Genomic DNA, 12,332 nt, shown 5'->3' with positions numbered 1-12,332 from the left:
GATGAGCTGCAGCTTTGTCCCACGCCCCATCCCAGCTGGGCAGTGCCTGCCCCAGCGCCAGTCCTGCTCCCTCCCTCACCACGGGGACCTCGGTCTCCCCCCACACTGCTTTCCTCCCCCCCACCCCTTCCCCCCACAACAGACTTACCAGACAGATGCCGCTCTCCACGCTGCTGGGCTGCATATTGGCAATCAGACTGGTATTGGCCCATATGGCTCGTTAAAAATCAGCCATCATTATTGGCCCAAAAACTCTATTGGTACACTCTACTCTACATGAAATGCTCTTTGCTAAAATTTTCAGGGGGGAGTTTTGCAAGCTTTCAGGTATGTGGTTTCATCTTTCTTCTCCATGGCTGATGTAGAGTAGCTAGTCTGCATTCCCTTAAGGGATTTCTGCTTAACAGAACATACAGTCAGTTTTACCATGTTTGCTAGGATTCACTAAGACATTTGCAGTCAGAACTTCTTTTTCCTTGCTCATTCTGACCCTAGGGATTTAAAACAGAGATCTCACACCAAATGGATTGAGATGGATATCCTGACTGACCAATCAAACTCGAAGATAGGAAGCAAGTGCAAAAGCCACAGGCAATATTCGATTCCAGAAATAGTTATTTGAGTAATTCTGTGCTTCCCCAGAGAACATGGTTCATTCTGAAAACTGAACTGCCTAGGATATTTGTCACATACTAACTAAATGACACTATTTAAAGCTTAGTTGAAAGAAGTTATGCCATCTACCATCATAGGTTGATATTTAGAGTTATCTGAACTGGAATACTTTTACCTGGAGGAAGACCGTTCCAAGCAACCAACGTACAAATCTGTCAAGAAGCCAGATTCTAAACAACTGGTCAGTTTTTTAATGGGCTGTTTGCTCTCTAGCTACTTGAACAAATACATTTGTGAAGTGTGATCACCACACCCCTCAGTCTCAATAAGCAATGCTCCATGAGCTGCATGTTTTGCCAATGGTATCCAGAAAGAAAAAAAAAAAAGAGTTAAAAGCACAGTTCAAGTTGACTGTTGGCAAGTATTATTGAAATATATGCAAACACGGTATCATTCCCTATCCAACATGCAGCAAAGTCAGTAGAGTTCACAAAGAGTTATATATAGAGTTATATAGAGTTCACAAAGAGTTAATCACAAACCCTTTTCTTCAGTATAGATTACACATAAATTTCTAATTAGAAAATGTTTTGAAGACTGAAGTCCTGAATTACTCTGTTTTATAACAGTTGTGTCTAGACATCTGTTTCTATTAGTGGATATAAAAATGAGCCTATCAGTACAATTAATCTTGTCAAACAACTACAGATAGATTGGTAGTGGAAAATGTAACATCACAGACATTACTGAAAATATTAGTAATAATAGATTAACAATAAAAAAGAAGGAGGAAAGCAATACATAAAGAGGAATAAAGAAATTAAATAATGAAAATGCCAATCAGAGCAAAGGCAGGGGCCAGCCAGGGATTTCTTTAGGTGATCTCTTTTACTGGACTAACTATGTAGTTGGGATAGAACAGTGATTCTCAACCAGGGTAACATGACACTCTGGAGTGCCTTGGGATCCTTTCAAGGGTACCACAGGATGCCATGCACTGTTAGCACTATTAGGTATATAAACATGATTCACATAATAAACCTAGAAATTTCAAATAGGAATTTGTAGTAGTAAAAACATTCGGAACTGTTGTGGCCTGAGATTTTTACAGCAGCAGAATTGCTCTATTATTTTTATGTAGTCAAGAAACAAGTGAAAACTAAATGCTGGCATTTTCTAAAGGGTGCTTTGCATAAAATAGTTGAGAACCACTGGGATAGAGTTAGATAAACTTTCAGATGCAAAACCTTCTTCTCAAGTCTGATCAAAATGGGCAAACAAAAGGCCTAGAAAAAGACTCAATTTCCTACAGGACAGAAACAATTAAAAACACACCTCTCACTTCTGAAAAATCACACATATGAAACTTATTGGTTCTGAGTTAGCACCGTACATGTTGATCCTACAAACACTTATGTACATGCTTCACTTTATGCATGTATGAAGTCACTTTTAACCCACTGCCACATGCTAGTACTGTATTTACTCAAATGCAATATGAGGTTCCCTCCCAATTGGCATGGGGGAAATTGGCATGTCTTATAATTACATACAAGGAAATCTCATTGATTGTGTTGTCTATCATTAAACTGCTAACAAAAGCAGCATGTGCTCAGCAATGAAAGCCAACTATGAAATTGATTAAAGAAAGCCAACACTGAGCATGACTGTAACACATGGCCCACATTGGGCAGACGTACTAATGGGACCCTACCACAAGATATTTTTTTCTTTTAAATTTTGTCACTCAGGCCAGATTAGCTAAATCTGTTCCAAATTCCATTGATTAAGCAGAACTCAGTTGTTCAGGTCCATGTGGTATTATCACTGGCAAGTATCTTACCTCACAAACTCTTCAGCCTCGGGCTTCAAATACTTCCAAATCCATGGGAGGCTTCCTACATGCAAACCCCAAGCCTGGAGGTCTTGGGTTTAAGATGCCCCCAAGTCTTGCTTGCCCTTAGCCACAGGCCAAAGAACAAGCTAGGAAGAATTTCCCATCTCCATAAAATAAAGTGTGTAACTGAGATCCTCCTACTGGGAGGCTGAACAGGGCCAAGTCAAGGCCAAATTAGCCAAATCAGTTCCAAATTCCATCAACTGAGCAGAGGTCAGTCGGTCAGGTCCCTGTTGTGTTACCACCAGCAAGTATCTTACTTCCCAGACTCTTCAGCCTGGGGTTTCACATACTCCCAAATCCATGGCAGGCACCTTATGTACAAGCCCCAAGCCCAAAGGCTTTGGGGTTCAGATACCCCACATCTCACCTGCCCTTAGCCAAAGGCCAAAGAAACAAGTTAGGAAGAAATCCTCCATCTCCATAAAAAAAAAAAAATGTAGCCAAGATCCTCCCACTGGGAGGCTAAACAGGGACTACACTTGACCTGAGCCTAAAAGCTGAGAAGCAAATGGATTAGTGTAGCCCATATGAATAAAACATATAATAGTGCCCATTAGGAGCAGTCCCCTTCACCACTGATTCTTTTGCAAGTCATGATGAGCCATGACATTGAAAACTCTTCATCCACAATCCCTGTAGCCCTCTCTCTCAGTCTGACGCACATGATTAGTGTGACCCCATCCCCACCCTCTATGAGATGAAGCTGGACCAAGTTGCCCTGTGCCTCATCTGCATGTAAATTTTAGGAGGATCCCAGGACTTGTGACAAGAACACCCGGTTCCAGTCATGAGTGGGGACTAATTAGTACATGGATCCTTTGTGTGGGGTATCTGGAGTACACACACACATACTGAGCGGTGCTGAGCTGTGGGGTCACCATGGCTCTTGATTTTGGTGGGGCCCAGCCCAATGAACTATGCAGTAAATCACAAGCCTTTGGCTTTGGACTAATAGCATGCATAGTTTGTATGGTGTGTCTGTGGTAAAACTGGATGCAGTTTCCAAAAAAAGCAACATGCACCAATTCTAGATAAACTGTGTATGTACTATATGCAAATCAGGGTTAGCAAAATGATCAACTGACTGGTCAAATACTCAATTGACCCATCGATTGACTGCATGTTTTTTGACCAGTCAAAGATTATAGCAGTTTTATAAAAAAGCTACATTTTTTTGCATTTTTATTGACAGAAATATGATTTTTTTATTGTTTTTTGACATTTCTTAATGGAAAATTTGTGCTTTTTCTGTATATTATTTGGACCTATTGCCAATTTTTTACAATGTTTTTACTAATATTTGACCGGTCAATTGACTCAACTTAATTTGACTGGTCAAATACCCAACCCTAATGCAAATCCCTACAGCCACGTTTAATTGCAAGGTTACTGTTTTCAAATGTGTTCCTCATTCCTACGTACTCTGGGAGAGCTGGGCTGACAGTAAAGAGGGGGGAAAGGAGCTGCCAGGAGAAAAAGCTGAGGAGAAGCAAAGGGGCTATCTAATCCCCCAGATTTATTTTCCCTCCCGTAACAGTGGAAAGGGGACAAATTCAAGGCAAACCTCCAATAATTAGATTCTATACCTGGAACTTTATAACAAATTTATAAATATTCCATGTACAGAATCTAATTATTGGGGGTTCATCTTATAATCAGGATCATTTTCTATTTGAGTACATACAGCATTTGTCGGCATTAGACCGAAACTCTCCAATTCATACTAATGACTAGAACATCATTGTAAATTACTAAAATTAAGATCTTCTCAGGTATAAGGGGCGAGTAGGGAGGGGTATTCTCTAAACCTACCTCACTGGAAGACCGGGACAAGGTGAGCAAACTATAAAAAGGAGTGGGGAATCGCATGTTAACATACTCCACTGATTTAATTTTAAAAACTCCAATAATAACTTAAACTGCAGATCACCCTAGTCATTACCTGGCTGTTTGTAAAAATAATTCACCTTTTCTTTAATAAGAGGCCTACTGACAACATTTTACTAAGTCTACTCCTAAATGCGGGAGGATACCTCCAGTTTTTGGTGGAAATTATCAAATGTTCAGACTAGCAAAATGAGGACTAAGAAGGGTTTAGCTGCATTTTTTTTTCTTTGGAACAAAATATTTTGAAAGGAGATGAGCTTCATTTCCTACCTCAAATCATATTCCTAAGGATGCTTCATGACAGCCCCTAATAAGATCACCATTCAGTGCCATAAATAGCAACTGTCTCATTAGAAATCTTTTCTGCAGAGTAACAAGGGACTACATAGCACACAAAGCAGAGATCAGATAGACATTGGACAAAGTCTGTTTTATTACAGCTTTAATGTTACAGTAAGGAATTCAATACAGCCAACATAAAATTTCCAATCCTTTGCATTTGCCCCATTATGGCTTATAAAAGCATATGTCCAGTAAATGTCTGGAACGCAGCAAGTGAAGCTTAGGCTGTGAATCCAAGCTTTCTCCCATTTAAAATATGCTATGCACCAATCACCACCCAACAAAGGAAATGCTAGCTATAAAATCTTGTTAGCCTGTTATTTTATGTGGCAACTGACTTTTTTGATTTTTGCTCCTCATTTTGCTTCCCATTTTATCACAAGATGCCATTCCTGCCATTACTCCTATTCTTCAAACGCATCCCTTCCCTTCAGCATGTTAACTAGAGACTAAAAATTCCTTCCCCCAACATAATTCCTCACCTCCTACTGCTTCGTCATACCACTGAATCCTACACTCCAATACTCCAGTTGGCTCAACAGCAACACACTGCTGGATAAGAGTGTCTCATTATTTCACTAGACTAAAATACAGGGAAAAGCTGCCATTTACACAAATTGCATACTTTATTAATGCCATTTCAAAAATATGAAAAAAGAAGAATTGCATTTCTTATCTGAAGTCTTTTCCTTTCTCATATCCTTATGACAAGGTAGTTAGCAGAATTTGCAGATTTCATTGCAATCTGACAGGCTGCGCTGTGAGTGCTTCTGATGCAGCCGCAAATTTGTGACCTCTGTCTGTGGCTGCAAATTTGTGACCTCAAACCATGCACCTTAGCACCTGTGCCACTCCAACCTCCTTATTTGCAGGGATTTAACTATGTAAACAGAGTAATTTGTGTGGTCTCTATCTTCCCATCCAACATAAAACACAGACAAAGGACAGGAAATTAGCAGGAGAACTATGGGATTATAGGTACAACTGCTAGCCTGAGGATGTTGAGCTAGTGGACGCCAAAATTATATGAATAAATATTAAGGGAGTCCTGGATCCATTGTGTCCCCTCAAGCCCCATTCTGGGACAACTGTATGTCTCCTGTGAACATTTGGTCCTCACACACAGGAATAACATCTTGCTTCTGCCACATTCAATCCCAGGGCACATCAGCTGATCTCTGACTCCACCAAAGGGATACAGAGCACACAAGGCAAGTTAATGTTCAGATCAGCATTAAGAAAGCCTGCTATTTTAATGTCAGTTTTACTTCAGGCTGCATGGAGAGCACACTACTCTCCCTACCGCTACACCACCACCCACATTTCCTTGGTACATCATTGCTGTCTATGTAGTCTATTTATCACAAGGCCCTTTTTTTTGGACAAAGAGGTCTTGAGGGAAGACCCCAAATAACTACCTTTTTACCTTCACATCTCTCTGCTAAAAGTCAGTGCCCAAATCTCCATTCCTTTTTGTTTCATACTCTGCTGTGTCGCAGGGCACTAAGGTGCCTGTTCCTTTAAGGGCACAATCTGCCTAGGAGCCAGGCAGAAACTCCACAGGTGCAGGTTACTATGGCAGCAGGCTAACGAGAGAATTAGCCTGCACCTGCACCCAGTCAGCTCACCCGAAGAAGGCAGGGCCCTGGGCCCATATAAGCCCCAGGGCTGGGACTGAAGGCAGTTAGGACCCTGGCAGCTGCCAGGGGCAGTGGATGGAGTTTGTGCAGAAAAGCTCCATGAAAATACCCAAGTGCCTGCACTATTGCTGGTGAGACTAATGAAGTTTAGGAGCTCCTGAAGTATCTGGGCTAGGACACACATTGTTGAGGGAGTGTGACCTCCAGTGTTATATGCTTGTTGTTATGTTATAGCCCAGGGGCTCATTTATGTTGTTGCTTTTAATCCGGTTGACTGGACTGAGGCTACTGGGGAGGAGGCAGCCTCATTAGGACACACTACCATGCAGAGCCCCAGTGCCAGAGGGTGCAGCGACAGGGGGCAAGCAGAGCCCAGTGCCAGTGAGGGCATGCAGACAGGGGCCAAGGGCTCAATGGCGACAGGAGACTGAGCTAGATCAAGGCCTCGGAGGAGCAACATTTGAATACCATCTGCGAGGCATGGGGCATGATAAAGGGATGGTTTTGGAGTCACACATCTAGCCCGTAAGGCTTGTGGTGACCGAGGCACTACTTAGAGAGGGACCCAGTAAGGGGTCTAAGAATCCACACGGTTTAGTGGGGTCCACCAGAACAATGAGTGCATAGCACCTTGAGGGCAGCCTCCCTATTTACCATCTATTATCTTAACCATCAAGACGTGGCAGAAAAGAATAGAAGGTGCCCGTGGGGCAAAGCTAGCAAGGTCACACGGCCCTAGGGGCAACACGGCCAGCCCTAGGGACCCCACCCTGTGACATGCTATCTTTGGACAAATTTTGCTCTCAGTTACCCGACACAAATGCAAAACAATTCCTCCGACACTAATCACTGGTGTTATTCTGAATGTGCACAAAGGTAATCAGGTTTTATCCCTCTCCTCTATCTTGTGCCTTAGCACCTTTCATGGTTACTCCCTATGAGTTCTCCAGGTGCCTTGAACAAACAGCCTACACTCAAGCATTGATCTCCAGGGAAACCACTTACACATATATACAGCTGAAGTCAATATGACTCCTCATATAAGTAAGTGTCCACCAATGCGAACAAAGGTTTCTCAGTCTAATCCCAGTGGAGCTTGATAGCAACACACAGCTATTACTCAAACAGAGAGAAAGGACTCTGAAGGCATAGAAAGAAATGACAATTTTTGCCAGATCTAGTCCCTGAAAGCACTTTACAGCTGTGACCAAACATCACTACACAGCTACAGAGTGCTTTAAAAGGGCCCGATCCCATGACAATCTGAACCCTTATAAGGGTTCAGGTGGGGGCACTCCAAAGCAGAGTGCCTTCATTAACTTGTGTTGTGCACGCTGGGAGCAGGGAGCTGTTTTCAGAATGGGGAAGGAAGCAGAAGGAGCTCATTCTGGGGGTTGCACAGGCAGTGCTGTAGGGTTGGTAGGTGGACTAGAGCCCCTCTGAGGTAGGAGGCTCCAATTCACCCACCCCTTCCACTCCAGCAGAGGCTGGGGAAACCCAGAACGGACCTCTCTCCCCTGCCTTCTCCCCCTCCCATCCTGAGACAGTACCAGGGGCTAGAAGGGGAAAGCGGGGAGCTAAGGGAAGAGAGGCAGCCTCTCATCCTGGGTCAGTTCTAAATTGGAGCTCAATCCCCCACCCTCCCAGCCCAACAGCTAGTCCCAATGGACTAGCAATAGCTATGTGTTGGGAGGATCAGTCTCTCTCATGGCGCTTTCTCTGAAGCGCCATGAGTTAAACTGGGGAGCTACACATCTGTCCCTGTCCCACAATGCTTAGAATTTAAACAGATGAGCGACTCAATGACAATGTAATGAAATGACTTACCCAAAGTAACAAAGCAGGCTAGTATCATAGCCCAGTATAGAAACCCAGGTAGTCTAGATCATATACTGAATGCTGTATGTACAAGACCATCACATACTTCCTTAGTAACTCTCCAAGGCCTTGTACACATTGTCTTCAAATGGGATTTTCCTTATTGGTCTAGGGATTTCTGGGCCATAGACGTGTTCAGCAAGAGGGGCAAAAAATGGAATTCTGCAGAACTACACAAGAACTCCCTTGGAGAGAGGAGCAGCGTCTCAGTACTGCTGACTCAGAGGAAAGGAAGAAGAAAATCCTCATGATCTGAAAGTCTCAGTAAAGAACACCGGGGCCTCTTTCCTGAAATACAACCAGTGTAGCGAAAGCAGTGAAGAGGGAGAGTCTATTCTATTCTACCTGGGTGTTATACTACATAGCTAGAGACATGACTACCATCTGCCACATACTGTTTTGTTTCCTTCCCCATGGGAAAAGTATGGACAGTAAATAATTATCTTTTTTATTTTTGTTGTTACACATTTCTTTTAGAGATGACAAGGTCCCCAAAATTAGCCTTGTATTTGAACCACCTGATGAGATCTATAATGGTCCTCAATTCCTGGGTGAGTTTTCCCATGAAGCTAGTCCCAGGGTAAAGCTGCCCTCAGACAAGTAGTACACTGTTCTAGGCTGTTCCCTGTGCCAAAGGAGGAAAGCCTTCATCCTATCTCTTTACCCAAGTTTAAAGCACCCTCTGGGTCAGGTGTTAGCTCAACTCAATTCAAAATTTTTGGGAAGCCAAAGTAGGGAAAAGAGGACAGGTCTGACTGTGCTTGGACTACTGAATGGCCACACTGCAGCACTCTAGGTTATGTTCCTTACTACAGAAGGTTTATGACTACATATATTACTTTGCTGGGCTGCCTGTGCCCACTGGAGGCTGCAAGTTGAGACCAACAGAGTTAGAGTCTGGCTCCATTCACAGACCTGCCCAATTTACCTTTTCCCCTAGAGCCACTGGGGGCAAGCACAGAAACATTCTTCCAGGTTCGTATCAACCAGAAAACATCTTTTTACTCAAAGTACCTCTCAGAATACAGATCCCATACTTAAACCTCTTTCCAAACCTCCAGGGCAATTTAAAGGCATCCCAGGACAAGGGACAATTGAGCTCCTGATCTCAGCCAGCTGTCAGGGAGAGTTCAGAAACCAATGTATTCTTTATATTAAAAATCAAACTACAACCAGACAGGAGTCAGATCATACATCTATGAAGCATTTGTCACAAAATACTCTGCAACATAATTAGCATCTTTTTTTGGACAGGACCAGCAAGGATATTGCAGGTCAGAGCTGCAGGGGCATGGACAGAGCTGTGTGGGCTTGCCCACATGCAGTAAGCCTACTCTCCAACCAATGTTATCAAGCTCTCATTTTCATGAGCAATAAATATGTAGAGTCACCCTCTACTTCTGCCCTTGCTGCAGAAGAACTAAAAGAGAAATGTATTTTGAAAACATGTAACAAAGATCAAAAGGCTTTCTTTTCTACTGGCTCTGACCTAGTTCTTTCATTCTTACTAGAAGGAAGCAAACACTTAAAGGAACATTGTCAAAACTGTTAGGTCTAAAAATAGACCTACCTTGGCAATGCTCCCATCAAGATGGGCTCATATGAAGGCTTGAAAAATGTATTTTCCCCACCCCCACCAACTCTTTGGCTAATCAGGAAATACAGACACCATGCAATGCACAGAATCAACAAGCCCAACCCTTACTTTCTGGGGAAAAAATACCCCTTTCTATGCTTTGCTCTATACTGTGCAGACTTTCCCCCCCTCCCCCACCCACCACTATATGCCATGCATTTTCTAACTTAAACTGTTCCAAACCTCACATTTTGTGATTGCAAAAATCACATGCCAACATGGAGAAGAATGGCCTGAGTTTTTAAATCCAGCAGGAAGAATTTGCTCCCAGCTCAATTCTTGAACAGCTGAGTGAATCAGAGCCCCCCCCAGCCTCTAACACAACTGATTTAAGTGGGCACCTGGCTTTTGAGGGTTGGGGAGGAGGAAAGAAAAGAAAAGAAAGGAAAAAGGTTTCCTCTCCATTAGGGGATACTACACAATCCAGGCAGACGGCTAGCTACTAGAACTGACCAAGAGATTAGAAACAAAATCAACCTTTCCAAGTTTCCCACAAACTAAATGCTCCAAAATATTTTCATTTCAAAATACAGGCTCCATGAGGTTTCTCAAACCCAAAATGCTTTATGGGTCCCCAGAAGCTGTTGACCAAAAAGCAGCATGTTTGGTCATAGCAGTGGTGCCACAGCAGTGATGGAAGAAGGTGTGTGCATCAGTCGGGGGAAAGAATAAAAGGAGAGACTCTCCAAATCCTTTCAGGAAGTAAAGAAATTAGGTACCTCACAGAGGTTTAGTGAGGCTTTAACTCATTAATATTTATAAAGCTTTTAGAGATTCTCAGATGGAAGGCACTGCATATATGACAGATATTATTATACATGTGAACAGATTCAAAAGACAGATAATAGAGAGCTTAATCACGTGAATAAAGGAGGATGGCATTATGCACTGTAATGGGAGTTTTGCTGCTGTATAAACTGGAGCCCATTTATGGCAGACTGTCCCATCTATTTATCTACTACCAACCACAAGCACTCAGGTTTGCATTGCTAACTCTGTGCCACAGAAAGGACAATGAATTATGGCAGGACCACTGGTTTCTCATTTAGCCTTGTTCAGAGTTTCCAGAAATATTATTTAATGGAGTTGTGTGCATTCAGAGGTTCAAGGCCAAATTTTCTAAATGATTTTTGATGTGAAATGACCATTTCTAACACAAGCAACCAAATGCTCAAAAGCAGCCAATAGTCTGGTTGCCACATTTTCCTCATGGCCCTCAAGGTTGTGCATTTCAGAGGTGCCGAGCAACCATCACTCCTGACCGTAACTATCAGTTAGCGCCAAGTACACATTTTCCAGAGTTGGTCAGTGATCCTGGGCATCTCATTTTGGGTGCCCAACTTGACAGAAGTTTTTGAAAATGTATGGCGCCCACTTCTCCAGCTGACTTCAGATGGAGCGGCCGACGCTCAGCACCCCTGCAAATCAAAGTCAGGGTTGCCCTAAGCTGAGCTCCTAGCGAGACACAGATGAGATTAATATGTGGGTCTCAGCGATTTGCCCAAGGTCAGAGAGCACAACAGTACCTAAGAGGGGACTTGAATACAGGTAGTCCTCGTGCCCAGTCCTGCGATGACTGTACTAGGACGTGCCGCCTCTGAAACAAGCAAGAATTTCAGAGGGACAGAAATGAAAAGGACTTGCCAAGACACCCACACCACAAATCCTGTCCCCTTCATTTCCTTGAAAGAGCCAGAAGAAACAAAATGCAAGTGCTTGCTACGTGCTCACGGTCAGAGTCTCAGGAGAGTTCAGTTTCTGCTGAAACACCCAAATGAGCCGTCCGGCTCAGAGCAGCTGCCACTTCATTTTGGCATTTCTATGGGAGCTGGGCGTTTGCACAACCCAGGCCCGGTAACACCGGGGTTGTTTCTTCCACCTGTTGGCATTGGCGTGGGAGGGAGGCAGCCGCACAACCTTGCATCCGCGCTTTAGCAAGGCAGGCTAGTATCATCAAATCTGCTCGGCTTTGCTATATGTCACTTGGGCGGGGGGGCACGTAACACCATTCGCATGCTCCCCTTAGGAAACTTAGCAGCCGGGTGAGGCAACAGGACGCAATTACGGCATCTGAGCTGGCAGTGAAAAACCCCAGGCGGCTGCTCCAGTCCGGCTAAGCACAGAAAACCTCTGGCACGTCAGGCCCCTGCGTCCCGCGAGGAAGCAGGTCTGAAAACCCTCCAGAGCCCCGGCGGCCTCGTGGCAGCACCAGTAGCCTCCAAACGCGCCCGCGGGCACCGGCCTGCAGTGGAAGGGAGCTGGTGTTCACCAGAGCCCTGCTCTCTCCCCCTCGCTGAGTTATCCTCTAAGGGACCTGCAGGCTGCCTAGGATAGCTACCTCCCGCTACCCCCGGCCCAGCCCCTCTCCAAGCGCTGCAGCGAGTCAGGCCCCGGCCAGGTGAGAGCCGCCAGTCTCGGGGCCGGCGGAGGCGGG

The 12,332-nt window shown here is 44.1% G+C and overlaps 1 protein-coding gene across 1 annotated transcript in view; it reads right to left on the bottom strand.

Annotated features, from left to right (window-relative positions):
- The window catches only part of SAMD12 (sterile alpha motif domain containing 12), a 279,773-nt gene that overhangs the window by 266,474 nt on the left and 967 nt on the right, over positions 1-12,332 (bottom strand). Inside the window, exon 2 of the mRNA XM_006026817.2 lies at positions 10,087-10,185. Coding sequence (XP_006026879.1) covers positions 10,087-10,185 — 99 coding nt within the window. The remainder of the gene's footprint in view (positions 1-10,086; positions 10,186-12,332) is intronic.

Source organism: Alligator sinensis, unplaced genomic scaffold, assembly GCF_000455745.1.
Source record: "Alligator sinensis unplaced genomic scaffold, ASM45574v1 scaffold895_3, whole genome shotgun sequence".
Classification (NCBI taxonomy): domain Eukaryota; kingdom Metazoa; phylum Chordata; order Crocodylia; family Alligatoridae; genus Alligator; species Alligator sinensis.
The sequence above is the reverse complement of the archived record's forward strand: the minus strand, read 5'-3'. Positions and strand labels throughout refer to the sequence as shown.